The sequence below is a fragment of the Antedon bifida genome, chromosome 5, assembly GCF_963402885.1.
Source record: "Antedon bifida chromosome 5, ecAntBifi1.1, whole genome shotgun sequence".
In the NCBI taxonomy this organism is placed as follows: domain Eukaryota; kingdom Metazoa; phylum Echinodermata; class Crinoidea; order Comatulida; family Antedonidae; genus Antedon; species Antedon bifida.
Window position 1 is genome coordinate 29,939,451 of NC_136230.1, and position 27,187 is coordinate 29,966,637.

General features: G+C 32.9%; 1 protein-coding gene across 3 annotated transcripts; it reads right to left on the reverse strand.

Moving 5' to 3' along the window:
• Positions 1–6,926: 6,926 nt before the first annotated feature.
• Positions 6,927–27,134, reverse strand: LOC144843593 (serine/threonine-protein kinase Nek1-like). Of its 3 annotated transcripts, none has more exons than XM_078700444.1 (38): positions 27,004–27,134; positions 26,328–26,449; positions 25,847–25,943; positions 25,635–25,676; positions 25,256–25,395; positions 25,080–25,147; positions 24,651–24,792; positions 24,431–24,555; positions 24,201–24,276; positions 23,730–23,820; positions 23,499–23,595; positions 23,116–23,149; positions 22,872–22,928; positions 22,276–22,323; positions 22,027–22,101; positions 21,786–21,863; positions 21,326–21,543; positions 20,934–21,048; positions 20,346–20,423; positions 20,056–20,145; positions 19,769–19,831; positions 19,573–19,668; positions 19,266–19,389; positions 19,038–19,081; positions 18,825–18,850; positions 18,682–18,712; positions 18,269–18,350; positions 17,510–17,800; positions 17,126–17,251; positions 16,465–16,890; positions 14,069–14,132; positions 13,651–13,720; positions 13,175–13,356; positions 12,413–12,480; positions 10,854–11,036; positions 10,056–10,183; positions 9,252–9,384; positions 6,927–7,271 (listed from the first exon to the last, which is right to left on the reverse strand). In XM_078700444.1, exons 2-38 carry the CDS (start codon positions 26,442–26,444, stop codon positions 7,261–7,263), a joined length of 3,936 nt encoding a protein of 1,311 aa, XP_078556570.1. In that variant the 5' UTR covers positions 26,445–26,449; positions 27,004–27,134; the 3' UTR covers positions 6,927–7,260. The 3 variants fall into 3 exon arrangements, with proteins under 3 accessions (XP_078556570.1, XP_078556568.1, XP_078556569.1); XM_078700442.1 differs by having other exon boundaries at positions 18,269–18,353; XM_078700443.1 differs by having other exon boundaries at positions 18,269–18,353; positions 27,009–27,112.
• Positions 27,135–27,187: the final 53 nt, after the last annotated feature.

Below are 27,187 nucleotides of genomic sequence, written 5' to 3' on the forward strand. Positions count from 1 at the left end.
GTTTAAACAAATCATGGATCCACCCCTGTATTCTGTATTTTAATTTGACAGAAGTAAAGAAATTCAGTGAAACATGTTTGTCACATGTTACAACTGTAAAATGTTTTGCTTGTTTATCTTATTGCATATTCAATGATCCGCCCCCACTCCCCCTCCCCCTAAAATTTAACAGCCATGTATTTTTAAAATAATTATAATAAAGACTATTTTTATTTTTGTGCAACCCGATCATTTTTATTATTTATGAAATATTTAATATTATATATATTATATATTATATAATATTTAATGCTGGATCTACCCTGCTTCCTATGATAGATGTAGTCCAGAATCATATGTAGTTGGTTAATAAATTGTGGCGGGTGTTCGACAAAACACCCATCTACCAAATGTAATTTGTTTCACAGTATAAATGAATTCACCTTCAGTTTACTCCCCTGGTGGAATTAATGCATTAAAATGTATATTTGGCTTTCAACCATGGAGGTTATAACTCCATACTTGCATTTAATTTATTATTATTGCAATACAAATTCATCTTGAGTCATCCAGGTACCAATTTATTCTCCTGGGTGAATAATACATATTTATAAGTATATTTTTGTGTATTTCATTCACTTTTTAATATTATTCGGAAGAGCCACCACCAAGGTAGATAAATCTATGAATAAATTGATAAAGGCGAGAAATGTAATTTATGGAGTAAGTTACTGTATGATATATTGAAATTATGTTCTGTTTTCACTGTTTAATGTATTACTGTATGTCTCTGTAGGGCTATGTATCATGATACTACACTGTATTATGTTACTGTATGTATTACTGTATGTTATATGTATGTCACTGTGAAACAGAAGAAGACAAGGAAAGGGTTTGAGAAAAAATTGATATAACACTTCACTAATCTGAATTTGGCAGGTTTCTTCATAGACAAGCAGATTCAGGGGTCATTATCCGTAGGTTCCAGACTCCGCCTCCAAACAAACAGTTTGTTGATCTCTCTGGTAATTATAATTAATCTAGACCTAGATTTTGTTTTGAGTGTGTGTGTCACAATCCTCTTGAATCTGCCACCTAGTTGATTGAACGCGATTTAAACGCATGCCAATAAATATTAAGTTGACAGCTTGAAATGAAATGTTTACATAGCATTGATCAATGTTTCATTGACCCAGTTTCATAGTATCGTGGCTGTATGTTAAAATTGTACACGCTCCTGTAACATACAATGATCTTCTCAGAAAAAATATGTACAGTAAATGCTTCTAAAGCTCTGTCTACACTATCAAACTTTATGTGACAAAAAAATGTCATATCACTACCATATTTGAGCATATCACTACCATATTTGGGCACATCACACTTTTTTGTCAAACTAGTTTGATAGTGTAGACAGAGCTTTAAGCCTATTGTGCAACGACAATGTACATTTCCTGGTATGCCTACACTTTCCTGTTATGTCTCATATTTTTTGTCAAGCCATCCATGAGTGTGCTCCCTGGTCAAAATCTATTGTATAATCTGGCCTAAATCAGTAATATCCTGGTATAATTATAGCTCTCTTCAACCTAAATTCAAAGTCATAAACGCATCTCGGGGTGTGTAGAAAGCGACGACCTCGAATTGGACGACCCCAACGACCCGGGCGACCTCGAATTGGACGACCTAGAATTGGACGACCCATAACACGAAACCGACGACCCCTATAGCCTAGCCTAGCCTAGCCTAGGCCTAAGTGTGGTATTAACATCCCGAAGCCGAACATAGCCAAAGATCTTTAAACCATACCTTATATAATACTCGCAAGCAAGCAATTGGTTGAAAAAATACAGAAATATCGCCATTTGATACTGAATGTGTCGACGACACGAACAAACGAACATATATGGAACGCCAAGAGTGCATCATTAAAACTGCATTTGACTCGATTGGCACACGAAATATCATAAACATGGCAAACCGGGTCAAAAAACGGCCCCTTTTTCAGCGGCGGGTAAGGTTTGCTCAGTGGATTGGACATCGCTAACCCAAATAATCAAATCAAATCAAATCACCTTACCCGCCGCTGAAAAAGGGGCCGTTTTGACCTGATTTCCAATGTTTATGATATTTTGTGTGCTAATCGAGTCGAATGCAGTTTTAATAATGCACTCTTGGTGTTCCATATCTGTTCGTTTGTTCGTGTCGACACATTCAGTATCAAATGGCGATATTTCTGTATTTTTTCAATCAATTGCTTGCTTACGAGTATTATATAAGGTATGGTTTAAAGATCTTTGGCTATGTTCGGCTTCGGGATGTTATACCACACTTAGGCCTAGGCTAGGCTAGGCTATAGGAGTCGTCGGTTTCGTGTTATGGGTCGTCCAATTCTAGGTCGTCCAATTCGAGGTCGCCCGGGTCGTTGGGGTCGTCCAATTCGAGGTCGTCGCTTTCTACACACCCACGCATCTCGGCCTTGTTAGATACATCGTGACAACAGAGGAGTGTTTAGTCAACAGCAATTAGTGGAAAGATATTAGAAAGGAAATAAATTCCTTCCGTTTCAATATTTACATTTATGTATTGTAACTAATAATTTATCAAAACTACACTTTAAAGGTTGCTCACCCCTGACCTGGTCCGGCTCCAGGTCAGATTCTTGTCAGATTGTGTGTACAGCATTAGCGACTTTTGTCGGGTACGGATTTCAAGTATAAAGATTGGCGTGGGCCGCACGGCACATCTTGAAGCAAAACATTGAGACGCGATTTTATTTGCCACACCAGAGCAGATGTGAAAGGCTCCTTACATCGGTGGTATTATGCAATGCATTCATAAAAGATACAGGTACAAATAACAAAATGAATACAATATATCAATGGCATAAGCCGGGAACAAAAACATTTAATTAAATTGAATGCATCGGAATGACTGACTTCACTCTTCAAAACTACTGCTTTAAATAAATATAACTGAGACATACAGTTTAGAAAATATAAAAGGAAAGAAAAAACTGTTTGTTATACCTTTGAAAATGTGTGTGTAAAATTGCTAATACATACTTGGTATACCCACTACGTATCTTCTCCGACACACAAGCAAAATAAAAAAGTGAATCAAAATCAAATATTCATACAATAATCTCATATTTAATATATTTCCAAAACTATCAAGTAACATATTACAGTACTACAACATGTGTAATGTGATGCAATACATGGTATGAAATAATCTCAAGATATGTGATAGTGTCAAAAATATTATAAATAATACAGTAACATTAATAAACATTCTGAATAATATATAATATAACTCTGATGTTTTTCTGTAAATACATTATCAAAATTTCCTTTGTGAAGAAAATTTTGAATTAGCTTTACTTGTTTTCTTTTTGTTTTATTTCTAAATTAAATAATCCGAATGTCTAAATAAAATATTCGTGTCAAATATATCGATTAAAATGGAATGTGAATTGAATTTAACACGGCAAAGTAAATTGTCAGCGTTACTATAAATTCATGGAGCATTTCTGTAAAAGATTCAAATTAGAAAATAACAAATATCAAGGCTTCAGTTCAATAAATTCTTAAAATCAAAGTGAACAGACTAATTTATAATACACACTAATAATATATTACACACTAAATAAATGAATTAATATTTACATCATGGACGGATATTATTTTATGCTAGAACCAAGGCTTACTAACTTAATGTCATACACTATCAAATTAGTGACAAAAAACGTGTGATGTGCCCAAATATGGTAGTAATATGCCCAAATATGGTAGTGATATGACATCATATGCCCATATATGGCCACATTTTTTCTGTCACAAAAAGTTTTATAGTGTTGACAGAATACATTATCAACATTCTTTGTGGGAATGCAGAGAAAAATCATTTCTATTAATCTTGTCTTTTCATTGTTAATTTCTTGTAATTTCAAAAAGTGATGTGTAGACAGAGCTTTATACAGTAGTCATAGAACCTGAATAATAAATTAAGTTATTATTCATGAAGATCAAAACATTGAATCATCCCTCTTAATAGTTGGAGTAATTTTTATACTGTTAATTAAGTTATAATGGAAACATTAGACGTATCTGACTTTTTTTGAGAAAATATAGCTCCACGGACATCTCGCTGTTTCCATACGAGCAGTTTGAAGGAATGATTGTAAGCATCCAGTCAAATATGCTTTTTATTTTAAAATTTATACTTTTTCCCCCTTGCAATGGCTCAATGAAAACGAATCAAATTATTAAAATAGATCAAATATTTGGTCTTTGATGACATTTTTCAGTCTCGTCCCCAACCTCTACTCTTCTGTTTCATGTGACGACAAACAATTTTGCTTTAGCAGAATTTCTCTAATCACTATTTTACTGTTGGTTTTTTTTTAAAACCTCTTAAATCAAGATGCTTATTATTACTTCTATCAATGTGAAGCTAACTTGGGCTCTAACCTTGCGATTATGTACAACCTGTATGGGCAATTATTCATCCTTCATTCAATGCAATACTTCAATAAAATTGTCAAAAATTATTTTTATAACTAAGTGCAATACAGTTGAGTAATTAACTACAGAAAATTGCATTTCCATTAGGCAACTCGTTTAGATGTGAACAAAAAATACAATATCTTTTTACATATATATTAACATGAAACTAATTGATGCATTTATAATAAAAAATTGTAAAATTATATCATAAAAAATGGTGTTTCCATGGATATTAACATCATTGCATAATTACATAAATTGCTTTAGCATTGTTTGTACTACAGGAGAAATATTACTAACATTTTGAAGAAATGCAGTGCGTCAGAGAGATAACAATAATTGCAATTTATCACAAGATAATGTCTCTAGGGTAAATAATATCTTATATGTATATTTCAAGGAGTACAGTGCATCAGAGAGTACTGTAACTAAGTATTATAGATGTGTTTTTCAAGCAATAAACTGTAAATTCTTCCATTTCTTTTCTTTATTCAAGTATTATTATAATATATTAAGATGTATTGTCCTCCAAAAATTAAGATTAATAAAATCAGAATTTCAATAGGCCATTTTGCAGTTTTAATACAGTGCATCAGAGAGTATACTGTAAGTAAGTATGGATGTGTTTTTCAAGAAAATAAACTGTTGTTTGAAAATTCTCCAATTTTCTTATTATCCTTAGTATTATTATAATATATTAAGATGTATTGTCCTCCGAAAACGAAGATTAATAAAATCAGAATTCCAATAGGCCATTTTGCAGTTTTAATAAAAATTATTCACTTCTGTAGAAAAAAAGAAAGAATAACAATAATGATTCACTTATAAATGGATAAAATAAACGATTAAATTTAACCGTAAAATATATTGTCTGACAATGCAGTGACTATTTTTGCCTTAAATTGATTTTTTTCAGGTAAATATTTTTTTTAAATTAAATTTTTGGTCATTGTGAATAACTATTATATGACATTAAAATGGCATATTAAAAAATAGGAAAACAATCATTTTTTTATAGATCAAAAATAAAGATAAATTAATATGAATTGTGGCATTGTTGGTTAACATGAATGGTGAGGAATCACAAGGTGTGGGTTCGAATCTTTGTAGTAGTAGGATTTTATCATGGGCTAAAACAATGCTCAAAGCATGGAGATATAACATTTTTGGGGGTTCATTTGTACCATCAATTCAGAAAAAAATTATAAATTTATACCTCAATGCTCAAAGTGTCAAATAAATTGTAACATTAATCATAATAATTAAACTTTCCAATTCAAACAGTGTAGAATGATAATTCACTGTAATTAGCGACTAATAGACGTGTTTATACTAAGTATTTCTGATACGCAATTTGTTCATCTTGCCTTGTGGGTAATATTGATGATTTTAATGACTTTCCAATACTAACCTCATCTGAAAATGCAATTTCATCTACGGTAATGAGCGAAAGGCAATATAGGCCATCAAAATACCAACTTTGACATTTACGAACGCAGTGAAAATTATAGATATTGTCTATTACCTTTTATCTCATAAAACAATTCATAGTATGTGCACATACATTCATAGTAACTTTACACTCAACATACAATGCTATGGTTGCATTTAAATTTCATTTTTATGCATAAATTTTAATTATTTCGAAGGTATGAACACACACCATTGGCGGATCCAGAAATTTGAAATAGGATCATGAATTTAGCGGTTGTTTTTATTTTTTTGTATAAATTCAGGAACACAATGTAATAACATATATAACTTATTTCTCAATATTTCTGGGAGTCCATACTTTTGACATTATTAACACACAACATCAGTGATGGATCCAGGATTTTGTAATAGGATCCATTTATGAACATAGTGGGTTTTTTTTGTATCAATTCAGAAACATACTGTTAAGTTCTTTTAAACAATATTTCTATCTACAATTTAGATAAGAAAATAATTACAAATAAATATACTATTATCTATATTATTTTCAAGGTTAATATCATACAGTACGTATTCAATAAAATTGTTTACAAATTTGTCATAATCTATCAAGACTCAATGAGAGGGACAAAAACAACATCACACTGAACATACATCTCATTCATACTTTTTCACGACACTAAATCACAGATTATTTTCAAATAAGGCAAGTCTGCAAATTACAAATTAGTATACTTGTCAATGTCAATAAGATTTTGTGTTAAATCTCGGCTTTAATAACATTATATTACCATATTTATTCGAATGAACGTCTCGCTTTGATCATTCCCCATAGAACATTATTTTTAAATAAACACCCCACCCCGCCCCTCCCTCGAATTTATTTCCTTGCATACACAATATTTTCTATTTGAAGTAGAATTAATTGATTGACATGATCTACAATTTGCCAAGCATTTTAATACAATTTTTACTGTATTTTATCAGTCAATTGTGTTATATATTTTCATATCCAGGAGGTATTTATTTGATTATACATGTTACCATATTACACCCAAAATAAACCGAATAAACACCTCCCTCGAATAAACGCCTCCCCTAAAAACACTCCTGAACAATTAACGGCCCAGGGTGTTTATTCAAATAAGTATGTTATTCACAAATTTAACTTGCTTGATCGATCGAGATGCACCGAGGTGACAAGGAGGATGATTGAGATCTCTAGAAGCATGTTTTCACTCATCAGCTTCCAAGTTCTTTCATTTGTCTGCTGTGTTGCAATTAGAATCACAAGCTGAAGGCTACAAATTAGTAGAATATTTTGCTCATATATCGACTTCTATTCGTTATCTAAAAAAAAAACAAAACAAAAAAGATGATAAAGAAATAATGTACAAGTTGAAATAGAATATCAGATATTAACATATGTTATATGAACACAGATTTGGATGGGGGTAGGTTAGGGTGGGGTGACTGTCTAAGAACCAAAAACACTCAAGAACCAACATGTTATGGTGTGGCCTGTTATTTTTAGAACTTCATGATGTAGTTTATATCAAACAAGTTGTATGAAATTATTTCATTATTAACACACACAAATATTTAAATTATAACAACACTCAAATTGGTATTCTTCACAAGGCTGAAAACACATACACAGTGACTGTAAAGTTGAGCTCATTTACATATCAAGCAGGTGTAGCCTTGTTAAAACATCCCTTTTTGTTTGTGCAACTCAGTACTGCATTGGCCATGGAACAGAAGGCACATGGTGGTGGTGCAGTAAGTATACTAGTGGAATTATTAGCAGAATTTTGAAGAACAAACATATGGTAAGTGGTGCTTGAATTTATCTAAATAATTTAAATTACATACAAACAATTATTCTTTTTTATTAAAAACCATAATTTTCTGTTCAGACAAGCTTTTCTTTTTTGGCTAGCCCAAGTGATTGTTGAGTAGGCCACAGGACTCGACCTAGCTGGTCAGTAAGAGAAGCTCATGAATGCACCTTTTTGAAGTAATTGTATACAAAGATTAACCCCCATCTAGTTTAATCAACCTTCTTGAAAGACTAAGCCCACAAGAGGCAACACAGTCTGCACCTGATTGAATGTACCACCTCATGTTCAAACTCTCCGGTTATAACATCTAAAGCCAGGCCAGTCAGTTGTAGGACACTACCACCTATCCCATTAGATATTTTATTTGTATTGAACATATTATACTGTTATATAAATATGAAGGAATGCATTGAGAGAAACCTTTGCTATGTTTTACACAAACATGTCTAATTTGCTGTAATGGTGAAGTCTTTCAAAATGAATTAATGGTTTCTAATAAAGAATGCAAGGCTATACTAATAAATGAGAGACATTTTATGACTGATAAATGACATAAAAACTTATGTAACTAAAGAAATATGGCTACAGAATTTACACATCAACCAGAGAAGGAACATCAAATACAAGTTCTGAGTCATACCTTTAACTGTAGCAGATTATTATGGAAAAAGAAAATAAATTTTAAAAAATCAATAATTTTAATAATAAAAATAAGATATTAAATTATTTGTTTTGGCATATTATAATGTACTAATAGTAAAATAATGAATATGTTTATTGAAAAAATTGAATGAATGAAAAAAAAAAGAGAAAGACACAGATCTCTGTCTACACTATCAAACTAGTTTGACTAAAAAAGTGTGATGTGCCCAAATATGGTAGTGATATGACATCATGTCCATATATGGGCAGTTTGATAGTGTTGACAAAGCTTTATTCTTAAAATTTGGGGGAAACACAACCACTGGGGCAGCCTTCCAGACACTTAGAAATCAAACTTCAGTCGTTGGCTAATAATAATTCATGTAATTGGTAATTGTAAATCTTCCTGTCTTTATTGTCCATATAAACTGCTTTGATGAAAAGACGCAATAAAATATTTTAATGTTAAATGCGTAGGTGCACTAAATTCTTAGTAATCAATGTCTTGATTTTTTTTATCTTGCATTGTCCCAGAGTGTCCATGGCATATTTTGTTTATGTTTCTTTGTGTACATAAGGAGGGACGACAGTGACGGACTTGTTTGAGTCTCTTGCGTTGTTCAGTGGCCACGGACTTGTCCCAGAGTGTCCATGTCCACACGTAAACATGTTTTGTCTGTGTACTTGTGTATATAAGGAGGGACGGCAGTGACGGACTTTGTTTGAGTCTCTATGTCATCCCTCAACCAAATTATACTTTTCTTGTTGTTTTGTTTAGTCTATGTATATATGTTACTGTTTGATTTTGGTCGAAATAAATGTTGAACTGAATTAGAAAACTTACTCTCTGTAAAGGCACTGTCAGCCATGACAAGTTGAAAAATCTTTGGGTACAAGTGGGTCTTCTCTTTGCCTAGTAGTTTATTTGCTATCTGTGTACCTTCTTCTATATTCTCATCCTCGTCTTCGTGTATAGCCTAGAGTAAAACAATCGTCAACTGAAAGGTCCGCTAATCAACTTAACTATGATACATACACCATGCAATAAAATCATCAAATTCAATATTTCAACTTTAATTTAAGTTATCATCAATAATTATATCAAAAATATTTTGAATTATTATAAAGAAATGTATGTGTGGATGGATGTGTGCGGTATGGATTTAGGAGGGAGAAAACAAATTTAGATTTCTGCTTGAAGAGGAATTTAGGAATGGCACGTCACATACAAATTAATTTTATGGTTTTAGTATCTCAATTTATCTGTACGATCTCTGTCAACAAATGTCATTTTGAAATGGAGTCACATGAGAAGAAGAAAAGTCCGACATAATTATTATTGATAATATTCTTCACCTCTTTATTTTCAACGTGAGTTCCCACAATCATCATGTTGATTATCACGGAACTAGTCGGTATGGTGGCAGTATTCACAGCTGGTTTTGAGTTTAGTTTTGATTGCTTCGATTCATTTCTTATATTGTTTTATTTATCTATTTATTTATTTGTATGCTTTTTATTTATTTTTACAAGGGGGTGACTGGAGTTGGCGGGGTTGTCAAATTTATATGCACTATCTAAACCTCTGCCTAGGAAATGAAACATCTCTATAGTGCAACAGATGACGCAACTAAAATAGATCTAATACCTGAATAGATTTGTACACCTGCAGGAATGTTTCACAACCTAGTTCTTGTTCCAGTTCAACTCTTGATTCCTCCAGACGACAGAAAAGGTCGTCGTCCTTTTCCAGAATGTCGTCATCCTCACCATCACCTAGGCAAGCAAAAACAGGTTGTTGACTTATTTTATCAGAGTCTTATAATCTCTGTCTACACTATCAAACTAGTTTTCAAAAAAGGTTTGATGTGCCCAAATATGGTAGTATTATGACATCATCGTGTCCATATGTGGGTACATCACATTTTTGTTGTCACATAAAGTTTAATAGTGTAGACAGAGCTTTAAAGAAATAGCAATCTTTGTACAGAAAGACTCAATACAAATATTTATTTATTTACTTCTGAGTATTAGATTTGTACCCAGAGTCCTGAAATCTGTCGGTCTAACTTACAATGGAACAAAGATAAACAATGTATTCCTTTGGAGTGGCATGCTGATTAGAGAAGCTTCTGGTCTAATTTGTCACCCCTTGGCACAATAAAGCAATTTGTTGTTTGTTAAACTCTGTCTACACTATCAAACTGTATGTATGTCAAATGTGATTTGTCCATATATGGACATGATGGTGTCATATTACTACCATTGAGCATATCACTACCATTGAGCATATCACTACCATTGAGCATATCACTACCATTGAGCATATCACTACCATATTTGGGCATATCACTACCATATTTGGGCATTTCATACTTTTTATGTCAAACTAGTTTGATAGTGTAGACAGAACTTTAGTGAAATAAACAATGTATTTTGTTCATACCTGAATCCCAGTCCTCATTTATCACTTGCCCAGACTCGCCGTCATCATCGTCATCATCATTGGTTGCTGCTGCGACGGCATCCACCGAAGCCGCATCGCTTTCTTCTGGTTTGACACCTCCCTCAACCAGTTCAACAACATCATTCTCCAATTCGTTCTTTGCTTCATCTCCATTCTTCTCATCTAAAAAATTACTACTGTTTTATTACGTGCACTGTCAAACAAACATGCTAATTGAGCACAGAGAATAATGACCTAATCAATCAATTCTTTGTATGTTAACAAATTAGACATTGCATAGTTTAGTAGCCTACAGCTTAATCATCTCAGAATTTTCAACATCAAAACACATGAACATATTATATATCAGGCTATTAAACTAACAATATTATAATTTCAGTATTCATTTATTAGCTGATATTCCTTTTGATATGCAAAACCTTGTTTGAGTATAATTGCACAGTTCTATAAAGTACAAATGAAACATAAATGTACACTTGACATCAAATTTTAAGTCCTTCTTTGAGAAGACTTGTTCTATAGCACCAGAACAATGATAAAGGAAAGGCTCGAATCATGTGCTGATTTTATGGGTTTGTTTTCGTCGGTCATGCCGTAAATAAATCTGAATCTAAATAACAATTTATCTGTCTTTATATTTAAGAATGGAGCTATAAATATCTCCATGATTTAGGTATTTAATCACACAATGAAAGCTATAAATAACATATTTCATTTAATATATAGCTGTTGTCATTAATCATTCATTCAGTATAATTGCAAGTTAGTTAAAATTAGAATTGTTTAATAATTAAAGGACAACTTGATCGAGGAAAGTATTTTTACAACGTATTAGGGATGTACATATGATTTCAGAACAATCGCGAGATTAAGAATATCTCTGCATGCGCTCGCCGTACAGCCGTTGTTAAAATATGGATTTAATATTGGATTTCAAAGTCAAATATTTACTTACACATACATTTATTAATTTCTATCAATACAATCGTTACATAAATTATAACAATTTATTTATGATGCTAATGTGTTTTATTAAAATCTCTTTGTCCATTTAGCATAATTGCGTAAGATGGGACTAACATAGTTGACTAGTAACGGAACCTTTAAAATTGATTTGTTATTTAAGCCAGGAGAAATACATTATACAGTTCTTGTTAAACTTGAGTAAACACCAGATTTTGAAACACTCATACATATATAGTAGGCATACAGTAGGTCTTCCCCGTCTTACGACCATCATTCAAAGACGTCGCATGGGTCTGGCCGGTCATGCTATGAGAAGCTCTGAGCCAGCCTCAAGAGTACTCCTTTGGGAACCAGAAGAGAAAAAGAAAGTGGGAAGACCCCAACCGACTTGGCTCGACATTCTGTTGAAAGATACCAAACTAGACCTGAGTGAACTGAGGAAGAGCATGCTTGATAGAGATGTGTGGAGACAAATTATCATGGCACCCACTAAGAATTAAGTCGTCGTGGGATGACATTAAGTAAGTAGTAAGTAGGTCTTTAGAGTAGAGAAATGGTTTGACCGTACTTACCCATGTGAGTCAGGACAGACTCCATGTTTTCCAACATACTCTGATAAAGATCATCTTCATCTATAACCCTTTAAAATATTTATTACAATTTTGACATTTAATTGGAAAATAAAAAGTTTTACAAAACAAAAAATTTTTTTCGATCACAAATCATTACAGTTATAGTGTAGTACTGTATATAACCACCTGGGTACAAGTCTACTACAACTTTGGTTTTTCAAAATCATTCATATGACCCAAGTTTTCTCAGGACAAGTAACTAGTTTGATAACAAAATGTGTGATGTGCCCCCGTGCCCCAATATGGTAGTGATATGACATCAACTCTCACAATACAGTTGGGTTCCAATGAGTCTCAAATTCATTTTTAACATTAAAAGCACATTCCGAATACCAGACTTTCCAGAAAACCAGACATATTTGGCCAGCCGTAAGGTGTCCGGTATTGGGAGAGTACAGTATTTACAACAATCATCTTGTTATATAATTTATGTGAAAATGCTTAGTAAAATGAAAATGTAGAGTTAACGTATTCATTGTGCAATTCTTCCTTTTTAATATTGTATTTTTAATAGTTTTAATAATTTTATGATAAAAGCTTTTAATCTGTATGTATTATACATAACCTAGCTTTTAATGTATCTTATGAATTTGTATAGTGTATCTTTTTTTTTATATTTCATGCGAGTTTCAATGTATTTCCATTTTATATTACTATGGACAATATAATAATATCAGTATCAGTAGTTTGTATTTCACTTACTGTTCCTCTTCTTCTTCTTCTTCCTCCTCCTCCTCTTCCTCATTCCCTTCAACATCATCATTTGCATCCTCCAACTGGATATCATCTTCAACCTGTCCATCGTGGATTTCAAGGAATGGGTTCATGGCAAGGGTCGTACGGAACAGTTTGCACAAATCCGGCTCAGAACACGTCCTTAGTATCTACAACAAAATCAATGCTCAAAAATAGTTTTTTGATTGTGAAGCTCTGTCTACACTATCAAACTTTATGTGACAACAAAATGTGATATCCCCATATATGGACACAATGATGTCATAGCACTACCATATAGTAAGTATTTTGATAGTTTAGATAGAGCTTAACACTACAAAACAATGAAGATTTTTTAACATCTCCAATGTACAGAAACTAGGCTTTTGTGGCTACAAAGTTTAGGAGTTACCTTTCCACTCTTTGGTATATTTAACTATAAAATCTTTTATATAAAACCATACCCTGACATCTGTATCAAAGTGACCAGTCTGCAGACCTGACAACAGCTTCGACCCTCCTAAAGCATTAGGCCTGAGGAGAAATTCAGAAAACTACTTAAACAATATGTACAATACCCAAGTAAATAAACATATTTAATATTATATTGAAAGAAAGAACAGTAAATCAATGTAGACCATCACACTATTTTACACTTTGCTTTGTACAGTATAAAGCTCTGTCTATACTATCAAACTTTATGTGACAAAACATGTGATGTGCCCATATATGGACATGATGATGTCATATCACTACCATATGTAAGCATATCACTACCATATTTGTGTACATCACACTTTTTTGTCAAAGTAGTTTGATATTGTAGACAGAGCTTTACATTAAAACTTTTCTCAATGATTAAAACCTGATTGAGTAACTTACGGACTACTTTCATTGTCCTCAACATCAGCGTCATCGTCTTCTAGGTCCACTTGGTTAATCAAACCTGAAATAAAAGATCATTTAAAAGTCCTTTATTATTCTGTCACAAAAAAGAAAGTGGGTAATTAAAACTTCAATTATGTATTCAATTGTGTATTTACATTTGAAAATGTATGTTTTTTAATTGGTCCCAATGTATCTTCCATGATTCCAAAATCAGTCCAATTTAAAGACAAAAGGGCTAGTAGGTTGAAATATATTTGTGTTGAATGGTATATAAAATTATCCACTAAAACGGCACTAGCATTATAATCAATGATGTTTATGCATTTATATATTATATTATTACATGCATTTATAAAAATAACCATTATTCAATAAAACTGGAAAAATAATCATTATGCATTATTAGACTAGTAACAAATAAACCATTAAATAAGTAAAACTGCAAAACACAAAAAATATTATAAATAAGTTAAGAAAAACATATTAGAATATAATATTAATAGTTTAAATGGTTAAATTAACAGTAAATCAATAAAAATGCATATTTGACAAAAACAGTCTCACTACTAATGGGAATGAGATTGTTTGTATTAGTAATATTATAGAAATATTTTGTAACCAATATATAAAATTATGTATACAGTAGAATCCCATCTTTGGGATACCCCTATTCAGGGGACACATCGATTAAGGGGATATGTATGTTTTAAAACTATGGCCAACCCCTATTCAGGGGAGACTAGCTTTGTTAGTTCCTGAGTTGTCCCCTCATATGGGTTCTACTGTATTCAAGTAAATGGAGAACTTAGATCTATAATTACATAATATTGTATGTACAATAGGTTGTTAATGTCGTATTAAAATCTCATTGAAAATTAACACAGCAAATGTAAATATAGAAACACAGCACAGAACGAAAACACCTGCCTAAAGGTTCACCAGATGAGGTGTCCTTCTTAAAGAATGTTTGCATCTCATCTGATTCATCATTAAGACATGCAGAGACATCTTTGACGGACACTTTGGAAGATGTGGTGACATCAGAATACTTGACCTCACCGAAAGCAGTAGAGTCTGCATCCTGATCTTCAACTTCTAGTGGATGAATATTGAAGTCTGATGCTCTTTTATCCTTGGTGGAGACATTGACATCGGAAGAGCTTATAGCCATAGGTTCTTCTGCATCAAATTCACCCAAGATATCTGGTGGATGTGTGGCGGGAGAAAGATTTTGACAACTGTTGCTAGACTTCCTACTCCTTAAAACACTAGTCTTAAGAACGTTAGAATGCATGGTTTTCTTATGACCCAGGTGACCTGAAGTTATCTTTTCAGTGAGGTTGGTTTGAGTGCTTGAACAACTGGTTTCAGGAATGGTCTGACAAGCTATAGAACTGGTTTGTTTATGTTGGTTTCTAACCTTACTATGCAAAACTTCCTTGCAGTATTTAGAGCTATCAAGATTACTTTCTACTATGTGACTAATGACCGCTTTTCTTTTCCTTCTTCTCTGATTTACAGACAGTACTTTCTTATTTTGCCTATCTGTTGTTCTGGTTGTCTCTGTCCTAGATGGCCAAGTATTCTGGCTAATGCTACTTTTTATTTTATATGTCTGATTTGCAGAAGAGTTCTGGCCTACTTCTAATACATCCACTTTATTAGAAACTACTTCTATCTGATTTTTCTTTTTGCTAATCTCATCAACATCTACCAACACTGTGCCATCATTCTTGTTGATTGACCTAGTCCTATTCGCTTCATTGAGCCCAGAAACGTCAGTAGCCTTCACCAGGGAAGGATCACTCTTCCCTGCCTTAACAGATTTTTCAGATGATACATCACCAGTACTACTGAAGTCATCTACAACCTCTTCTAAGAACTTATCTAACAAAACCTTTTCCAGCATTTCTTTGAGTTCTTTTTCACTCAATGTTTTTCCTAAGCTCATCAAATTTGGATCATCGTCTTTGATGCCTTCACTATCTATCAGGCTACGTAGCATACTTTCCTCCCTATTAACTACCTCAGACTGTTGGTCTGCTAGGCCTACACTTGTCTTTTCTACCTCAAAGGTTTTACTAATCTCCAGGCTGCTACAAATTCTTGATTCTAGCCTAGCTTGTTTTATCTCACCATCTGGAATATTCTGTTCTATGTCTAACTTTTCTCCTAAGTGAGAATGAAATGCAAACACAATATTATATATGTATATTTCTAAAATACTTTAAAAAACATATAATTTATTTATTTTACTAATAATTATAAAATTCTGCTTATTTATTATAAAATCAACTCATACTTTAAACTTAAATCTATTTTACGAATATTTGCGTACAACGTTTACCAAAATCTAAATTACAATTTCTGTACAAACTATGTATACTCACTCTTCCTTGCAGATGAACCATTGGGAGGTCTTTCAGGCAGTGGTCTTGGTGACTTAGAATCTGCATCAACTTCTGGTGACTTCTTCAAACCATCTGCATCTGTATGGTTCTCTTCTGGCAGCGATTTCCTCTGCCATGGAGGGATCATTGATCGCGGACTCTTAGAGCCCTTTCCATCCAGTGACACCGACAAACTACCACTGTCTTCTGTCTTTGTGGCAGTTGGCTTGCCCTCGTAAGATTTTCTCTGCCATGGAGGAATCGGGTCACGGGGAGATTTTGGTCCTCCAGAAGCATTTAATGACTCAGCTTTATCCTCATTGGTTCCATCGGATTGGTTTAACTTGCGTTCCCATGAGGGTCTAGCTGATCTTGGAGTGTTTGTCTTCTTTATAGAGTCATTCTTGTTATCTACATCTGATTTATCTAAAACATGAAAGAAATAAAAGACTGTGATGTGCCCATATATAGACAGAATATGTAGAGAATCTGGTATATAAGTAGAATTCCTGCCTTTTAATGAATAAACTACTCTTGGCAATTTGCCTAAATTGAGAATAATAATACTATCTTTTCCTGTGAGTAGTCACATAAATAGTGTTGATATGGGTTTAGGTGTTTAGGTAGATTAAAGTGTAGCATATGAATAATATTGTCTTACCATCAGATTGTTTTGGTGAGGTATCACCTTTATTGCTGCTCTCCCAGGCTGAATGTCCTTTTGGCTTCTCCACAACCTCTCTCTTTTCTGTTTTGGTCTCTACTGCACTGATAGTCTCAATAGAATCTAAAAACATATAGAGATTTAGACAGTTAATAAATTACAGTAGAACTCCTATAAAATACAGGTAATAGGGTATCTCAACTGAATTGTGTTTAACAGGATCATACAATGTCTCCTGACTGGATTCAACTGTGCAAATTTTCAAAGTCACAGGGTTATAGTGTCTGAACTATCATATTTATTACTGCTATATTTCTATTTATTGGAGGCCATTAATAATTCTATAAATAAGTTCAAGTTATATTGCTTTAGAATTTATACCTTCATCTGTGTTATCTGTACTTTTCTCCTTCTCCTTTATTATTGTAATAGTTCCAGGCTGAATGGGTGGCTTTTGTACTTGAGGCTTATCAGAATCCTTAACCACTGTCACACCCATTGGACTCCCTGGCTTCAGAGGAGAAATAATTTGGGTTTCCACGGCTAGTTTTCTACCTTGTAAGGCATTGACAACCGTGTCACCATGACCGCCCCATTGTTTACGTCCGTTCCCAATGTTTTTGCGATCTTTACCTTGGTCGTGTTTTACCACTGCATCAGCAATACCAGTTGCTGGAAAAAAAATCATATTGAAGTTTATGTGACAACAAAATGTGATGTGCCCGTATATGGACATGGATGTTGTCATATCACTACCATGTTTGGCCATAACTACCATATTTGGGCACATCACACTTTTTTTGTCAAACTAGTTGATAGTGTAGACAGAGCTTTAGATTTAAGAACAGAATATACCGTATCAAAGTATTTTCTTAGTTTAGGTTTATAATTGACTTATGCAAAGTAATTCATTTTACAAATATACGATAATTGTGTTGATAAGCATGTTTGATAAACCTGACCCCTGTTATTGAATTGAACCTAGAACTGTGTGAATGGAAGGTTGACCATCAAGCAACAGTACCATTCTCTGATTTATATAATAAGAATAAAGGCAAACAATGGGTCACATTAGTTACCTGTAATTTTAGTCCATAAGACTTTGATACAAAAACTATAATATAATCAATGTTGTCTTACCTTCCATATCAGATGCTGTGACCTCAAGGGGCATGTTTTCAAAGGCTTTAACATCACCAGCATTCCAATGCTTGCGTCTTTCCTGCTAAAGATAAACAAATTAAGTAAATAAACAAAAAAAATATATATAAAGCTCTTTCTACACTATTTTTTTGACCATATTTAATGAGGGTGATCCATCCAGCAATTGCTGATCATTAGGGACCCTCAGAGGTTCACAAGACAAACAAACACAGTCTTATTACAAGTCTTTGTGAGTGGAGTTGTAATTTGGTCCTTGGAAAAAATCCTGTACAACACAAACAAATGCACTATTGTCTAATTAAATTGTATTACCATGTATTATCATATCACCAGTAACATTCCATTCAATGTAAACAAAAAATTGAATATTAAAATGATTGATTACTTACCACCTTTTGATTTTGTTCACTTTCGTTTTGTCTGAAATTTTAAAAATAGAAATAATTTGTATAGCTATGAATACAAATGAATATTAACACGCATAACAATTAGAAATAAAAGACAAAACAGATAATAAACAATTAGAAATTACCTTTCTTCTGTTTGCAACTCAACACCCTAGAAAATAAAATAAAATAATTAACATTTTATATAATGAATATCATACATCAATACAAATGGCATATAGATCAATGGTTTCAAATATTGATGAAGTAGGTATATGATGTCATAGACCTATGGTGTTTATTTGTTTGTTTATTTTTGTTTATTAATTATCCATGGGAAAGTAATTAATTTAACTTACCTCATCACTTTTTATCTGTCTGAGAGCATCAGTGATTCCTAAAACTAAACATAGAAAACAAATATATTATTAACAATTTAGATACAGATATTGCTTTAACAAATAACTAATATTAAATGGCATCTAGATGATGCTGTACTATTTTGTATCATGAATAATTCCTCCATTTTGTATCAAGAAGATAGGACTGTGACACTTTATTATGACTACTGTGTCAAATGTCACTACCTTGAGCTACTGGCCCTTTCACCGCTACTGGTTTGATGGCTGGTTGGTTAACTGCTCTGACCGCTGGTTGGTTAACAGCCCGTACATCTGCAAATGCACGACGGCCAACTTCATTCTTGCGTGCCTGTAAAATAAACTCAAAAATAAACTTTTGAACAGATAACATTCAATTATGAAAAACAGGGGTGTGTGAAAAGACTGATGATGCCACAGACTGATGATGTCATAGCCTGAAGATGTCATAGATTGATGATGTCATAGACTGATGATGTCATTGTTGGTATCAGGGAATAACAAGAATCTTTACCTGTTCTTCTCTCTGTTGCTTTTCCTTCTCGTACGCCTCCTGTCTTTTCCTAGCAAGGTCTTCCTTTAGCTTTGCTGCCCTCTGATCAGCTTGAGCCTGTTAAAGAATTCACACAAATATAAAATAATTCTGTAATATTTTAAATAATAATACTATAATACGGTCTAAATATGATTAAAAAAAAGACATTGCATACTTTAAGTGCCTCAATTTTCTTCCTTCTGGCCTCTGGATCTACTCTAGGATCACCAAGACTAGCCTGTAAGGAAACAACACAAATAGATTACATTATACAAGGCATAAGAAATGACAGCATAGCATTCAATATTAAGCAAAGCTCTGTTTACACTATCAAACTAATATGGCAGTGATATACTCAAATATGGTAGTGATATGATATCATCACATTTTGTTGTCACATTAAGTTTGATAATGAAGACAGAGCTTAACACATGAAATACTGTGTGTGTTCTTTTTACTTACCTTGACACCCCCAGCAAGTGCTTGTTTCTGTATCTGTCGTCTCTCATTGTAATTCTGTACTCGTATGGCCTTTAACCTCTCCAAGTAATCCTAAGTAGAAAATAAGTCGCATCTTGGATTAACTGCAATTATTTATAATGAAATTTGGTATGCTTTTGTAGAATTGAGGAAGGCTCCAGTATGGTTAAGATTATGTAAGGGAAAATGATGAATTATTGTCAATCATTTTTACTACACCGTGGTTGTGTGTACACTTGATTAATTTTTAAACTATGATTTCTATTGAATACCTGTTCGTCCTTGTTGTGGTACACATTTTGTTGTCTGTTAGCATGTTGATTTTCCTTTGGTTTTGCAGCACCACGATCCTAAAACAAAGAGCCGACTTTAAAAGACAACCTTAGGGTGCCCTGCACAAGCATAATTCTGGGACAACCTTAGAGAGCCCTGCATATGCATAATTCTGGGACAACCTTAGAGAGCCCCGCACATGCATAATTCTGGGACAACCTTAGAGAGCCCTGCACATGCATAATTCTGGGACAACCTTAGAGAGTCCCGCACATGCATAATTCTGGGACAACCTTAGAGAGCCCCGCACATGCATAATTCTGGGACAACCTTAGAGAGCCCTGCACATGCATAATTCTGGGACAACCTTAGAGAGCCCCGCACATGCATAATTCTGGGACAACCTTAGAGAGCCCTGCACATGCATAATTCTGGGACAACCTTAGAGAGCCCTGCACATGCATAATTCTGGGATAACCTTAAGGTGCCCTGCACAAGCATAGTTCATGTTTCTTCTATACACATAGAAAACAAAATGATGATACAACTATCCTAATTTTAGTAATAAGATAATAATATAGACTTACTGCCCATCCCATAATTTGAGCATTTGCTCGTGCCTTGTTCATAGCAGCTTGACGCTTTCTCTCCCAAAATTCTTGAGCCTCCTTACCCTTGTTGGCCGCATTTGCTGCAAAGGCTCTGTAAGATTTTAAAAGGCAATATAATATAATACAATACAGGAATTCATTCATTAAGATCTGTCTACACTATCAAACTAGTTTGACAAAAAAGGTGTGTCCAAATATGGTAGTGATATGCCCAAATATGGTAGTGATATGACATCATCATGTCCATATATGGGCACATCACATTTTTTTTGTCACATAAAGTTTGATAGTGTAGACTTAATACTATAGCAATAATAATGTGAAGGATGATATATGTTTTATAATAAAAGAATCAATAATGACAATACCTGTTCTCTACAGCCCTCTTGGCAGCCTCAGCTGCACTAGCAGACACCGGTCGGTTGCGTATCTGTTCCCGAATCTGTTGCTGGTCTGGCCATGCATTATCCTCAGCCTGTCGTTTGTAAGCTACCCCGCCGAACGCTGGCTCCACTTTCGCGCCCTGATTCAGATTATCCAGACGGTCATGGTAGTGGTCGTATTTACCTCTTTCCTGTTTGACGGGCTGTAAAAAAAAAGTTTTACGTTTTCTCGGCTAATTCTCTAAACCAGCCAACCATAACATAAGTATGAGTTTGGTTCGTGTCTTTCTTCATGGGTATTTCAGATCTTTGTAAAATGGAAATCTATTGAAGTTGATTGAATTTGGAAAGCTGGGTTTGCAGAAACAAATAAAAAGTGCTTTGTATTTTCCAACATCAACATCTTATTGAACAGCAAATTTGAATACAAAATGTGTTTACTAACCTTTGGTTCTACCCACTGTCTTTCCCCTCCATCATTCAATTTTGCCTCTTTTCGTGGCGGTTCTTCATTTATCTGTTTCTGTAATTTGAATGTAGAACAGGCCTGATATAGAGTATATTTTTAACACTGTTGCTGAGTATGTTAAATACGAAAGTCAAATATAACACTTTTGATTTAGTACATAAAAGGTCGAACAATTTTTTTTTCAGGGACTACATTAAATATTTATTCTTTTAAATACCTCGTCAGTAGAGCCTTCGCTTGATGTTAAAGTGTTCTTCCAGCCACCCTCTCTAGCTCGATTCATTCTATCCATCTAAAAGAAAATGTATCAAAATCCTTATAAAACCATAAGAAAAAATTATTACCAAAATCATTTCTTTCATTTTTCTAATTGTTTTTTAGTTTATTAAATATTGTTTAAAACATATATTTTATTCAAAATGTATTTCATCTATCATTATTTAAACAAAGTAATGTTTGTTTTTACCCGTTGTTTATCTGCAAGTTTTTGCTGCCGAGCACGCACCTGTAAGTTCTACAAAGAAGAACATTTAAAAAATAATAATAAAAAAATACTTTTTTTAGTACATCTGTATAGTTGTTTAAAAATAAAATTGGCAGAATTCTTTTGTATCGTAATACATAAAAATTAGTCGAAAAAAAATTCATTTAACTGAAATACAGACGTTTTTTTGGTCAAAAAATAACTTTGACTTCCAGTCAAAGTTTTCGATCAAAACATATCTCATAATGCAACGCGCTTGTTTGGCTACTCTGTATGCATAATCATAAAACTTCCTCGCGATCTGTGTAAAAACACCTTCTCAACTGTGACGAGTTGTAAACAATCCTAATTAGCATCATGCATATTTATGCATACTCATGGTTTGAAATCTTTGTTTACTTTTGCTCGTGACGAAATGTAATCAAATTAATTTACCTGTTAATTACGTAAACTTGTTGTTTTTAGCTCGAATTTTCAACTGAATAACTTTAATATTACTTTGATATGGCCAATTTAAATTTAGAATATTTTGACCTTCATTTTTTGTGTTTCAAGGGACAATACACCTTTAAACTCACTTGGTTTCTTCTATCCCTTTCTTTAGCCATCAGCTCATGTTTTTTCTTCTCTAATTCCTGCAGTACACAAGTCATATACATATATGTACAATAAATCATAATACATTTCTATAGTATTTTATAAGACAGAAAGTAACAATGTTGTAAATCGGTAGAAAAGAAACATTGTACACAACTGAAGAAGATTTTCATTTCATTCAATTTTAATTTAAAATTTTATTTGTTATAATGTCATTGTACATACCTTATTGTCCATTATTTTATGACCAGGTACCCTCCTGTGGAGAAAAATATATATTTTATTTACTAAAAACTATATTGTATTTTAAAATATTTTTTAAGCATTTTTATGATATTTATTTTTTTAATTTCATTTTCTGAGACGGAGTAACTGGTCAGATTGTGTATTTTTTGTATTCTTTTAATTAATAAAGAAATTGAATGAAAAAAAGTAGTTAAAAATGCATTTTTATAGATTTATTTTATTAGCTTTAAATTCAATATATATACATATTCTGATGAAGCCTTCTAACGTAAACATGGAATTTGAATTTAAAAGCAGCTGGCAAAAAATGATTTTTAGTTGTGGGAGATTGAGGATATTGTTATGGCAGTAAAGGTACTTACTTCGCAGCAGCAGAGGGCGGTTTCTTAGCTGCAACCGAAACTCCATATTTAGCTGATGGGTTGCTAACCCTGACAGGTTGAGCTGCCTTGCGCACAGCTGTAAAAATATTAAAACATTTGACATGTTACATCTGAATAATTAAATATTATTTTCAGTATTACAGTAGTATTTAATATTGTAGAGGATTGCTAATAATGGACATAGATAGTAAATTAATGTATTGAACTTACATGGAGCCATGACCGGTCTACCGCCACCAATGGCTGGAGCACCTGGTCGTTTTCTATGTATGATGGTATGGCTGAACTCGTCCAATGATTGCTGTTGGGATAAATAAAATTAACGTCAAAATTTGATTTGTTACACACAATATTACAAATAAAAAAACACAGTAAAACCACTCTTCTAAGACTCTTTTCCTGTGAGACAAACAAAGAGTAATACTGTATACAACTCTCCCAATACCAGACTCTCTCCCAAAAAAAAAAAACACTTTTCGTGCGGTTCAAAAGGTCCCAAATTCATTTTTACCATTAAAAACACATTCTGAATACCATACCTTCCAGAAAACCAGACATATCAGGCCAGCTCAAATGTGTCTGGTATTGGGAGAGTTGACTGTATCATCATATATCATGGCACGCCTATTATTAGCTGGGGTTCTACTGTATATTCTACTAAAAAAGATAATTTGCACTTACAGTCTCTGTGAGAAATCTCTCTATTCGTTTTTGAATCAAGGGTTTCTTCAATATAGAGTTTATAGAAGGTCGATCTCTGTTTAAAGAAAAATATATACTTTCATTTCTTCTTGCACATGGTTGTGGGTTTTTCTAGCGCATAGAGATGCATTATCCACATGTATCACCAACATCATTAACAACTGATGAATTTGCATACAGGTGGATATGCTAATGAGATGTAGACAAACCTTGGATTACGTTTAAACAGCAAGGCTACTAAGTTTCTGAGTTCATAGGAGTATCTCGGCGACACTGGTGGGTAGGATCCTCGTATAATCTTCAAAACAAGGTTTTTCATATTGCCAGCCTCAAACTGGAAAAAATTAAAAATTGCATTCAATGTAGTACGACTGTAAATATAGTAAAAGCTGACTAGGTCTTCTAGGAGAATAAAAAAAAATTTCTTACAGCATGTTTTAATGTGCACAGTTCATAGAGAACACAGCCCAGCGCCCAGATATCACTCTTGTTATTGTATGGACGATTTTCAACAATCTCAGGTGAGAGGTAATAAGGGGTTCCAATGCACGTTCTAGCCAGCTCCATTGTACTGTAACATAAGAACATTTTTTTTTATAAAGCTCTGTCTACACTATCCAACTAGTTTGACAAAAGTGTGATGTGCCCAAATATGGTAGTGATACAACATCATCATGTCCATATATAGGCACATCACATTTTTTTTGGTCACATAAAGTTTGATTGTGTAGACATAGCTTAACGTAAGACATAATTTATTATTTCATTACGAATTTAGCAATACTCTATATAGGTTGATTTAACAAATTTGTCAAGTTGTATATAAATTAAAATATGAATATTGTTTTTTCTACTAACTTGTTTAAAACACGAGCAATTCCAAAATCTCCAAGTTTTATTATTCCTTTTCTTGTCAAAAATATATTCTGAAATAAAAACAATGATCAATATAAATTGTCCTACTGCATAAAATCTGTAATGGAATAAAGTAATTAATACAAAAAAAAGGCCAAAGTTTAAAGGCTAAAGTTTACCTGTGATTTGAGGTCACGGTGTAATATCTTGCGATCGTGAACATGTTTGATAGCAAGTGAGATCTGCACAAACCAATCTAAGACTTTATCTTCATCAAATAGTATCCCTCGTTGACAATTAATAGCTTTATAAAGATCCCCTAGATAAAGAAACATTTCAAAATAGTTCTTAGTGATTATTTTAAAATTGTGTAGTCTGTCAAAAAAGTTGCTGATATGAGTGGGATATTATGAGGATGTTTTTAAGGTTGATTAGGGAGATGAGGATGACAAAAAGGATGTTGATATGTTGATCATAGGAGGATGATGATTGATTGTAATGATTACCCAATTATTTGGTAGAAATATATATTTGATGCGACAATTTAAATCTACTTACCGCCATCACAATAGTCCATCACAATATATAGGTTTCCCAATTCTAAAGGAAATTTATAATAAAAATAAATATAATAATGTATATGTAACATATTATTCAGTTTTTACATGTCATCAACAATGAATAAGTCTAAAGATGTATTTTATAGTATTTTTGTAACAAGGAATTATTGCGTATAATGTCAAAGTTCATTAAGTGTCAAAGTTCATTACCCTCAAACGATTCTTGGTATGAAACTATATTTGGATGTTTCATTTGTTTTAGGACAGCCACTTCTTTTTTGGATTCTTCTCTTTCTTTTCTTTTCATCTAAAAAACAAAAAGAGAATGATTTATTTATTCCAGCATCTTAAATATAAATACAGTCAACTCTTCCGATACCAGACACCTTTGGGCTATACTAGCCTAATATGTCTGGTTTTATGGAAAGTCTAGTATTCTGAATGTTAATGAATTTGGGACATTTTGGACTTCGAGGAAAGTCTGATTTTGGGAGTTTCCAGTTTTCAGAGGAGGGTCTGGTATTGGGAGAGTTGACTGTATATTGCTGTAAATGAATAAAAATAAAGTTTTAAGAGGAATGATGCTGAAAACAAATTTAATTAAAGATGATGATGTTAATGAGGATTGCAATACATTGCAGACAAGTTATTTTACATAAGTTATTTTACATTTATTTTTTACAATATTTACCTTTGATATACTTATTTCTTTGATGACATATTCTTTTCCATTTGCTTTCGACTGTACTAACAAAGCTTTACCAAAAGAACCCTCTCCAATTTTCTTTTTTTTAACGTACCTGTCCATTGTTTCTGAAATGCAATAAAAATCAATAATTTTGTTTAATTGATTGAATTTTTATTATTATTATTATTCTTACTACTTATTATTATACTAATTTTTTTATTTGACTGGTTTTATATAGTTAAGGTTACAATAATATGAAAATAATGAAAGAAGGAAATTAAAAAAAAACACCAAAAACACAATAAATGAACAAATAAAACATTAATTATTTTTTATATAAATATTTATAATTAAATACAATTTAATTTCTATTATTTATTAACATTTATTATTACTACCTAGCTAGGCCTAGGCCAAATTGCCTACTTTAAGTATCTTTGAATTTAAAAAAATAGTTTTTAACTTAAGATCTTAAGCTACTGCATATGACTCTGAGTGAGTATGCTCTTATGCTGGTATGTGCCGGGGACCGACACCTCCTCTCCAATCATTCTCATTTCTAATCCTGCGGAGGGAGGGCTGCGTTGCCAACGACGCTTCTGATTTTACTATAAACACCTACAAACTACACGTAATATTATATAACTACTGTTGTTAATCATCACTAACAGTTGCATACCTTACATAAGCTAATTTCTTCAATGAATACACAATTTAAATGGATACAAAATATATATTTCAACTTTTAAATGAGCTCGGTCAAAACGAATCTTAGATACCGTTGACCGCCATCTTTTTTATCGGTTGTTGGAAAATTGAATGCTGGGTAAATTGAGTTGACTGTAAAGCATGAAACTCTAAAG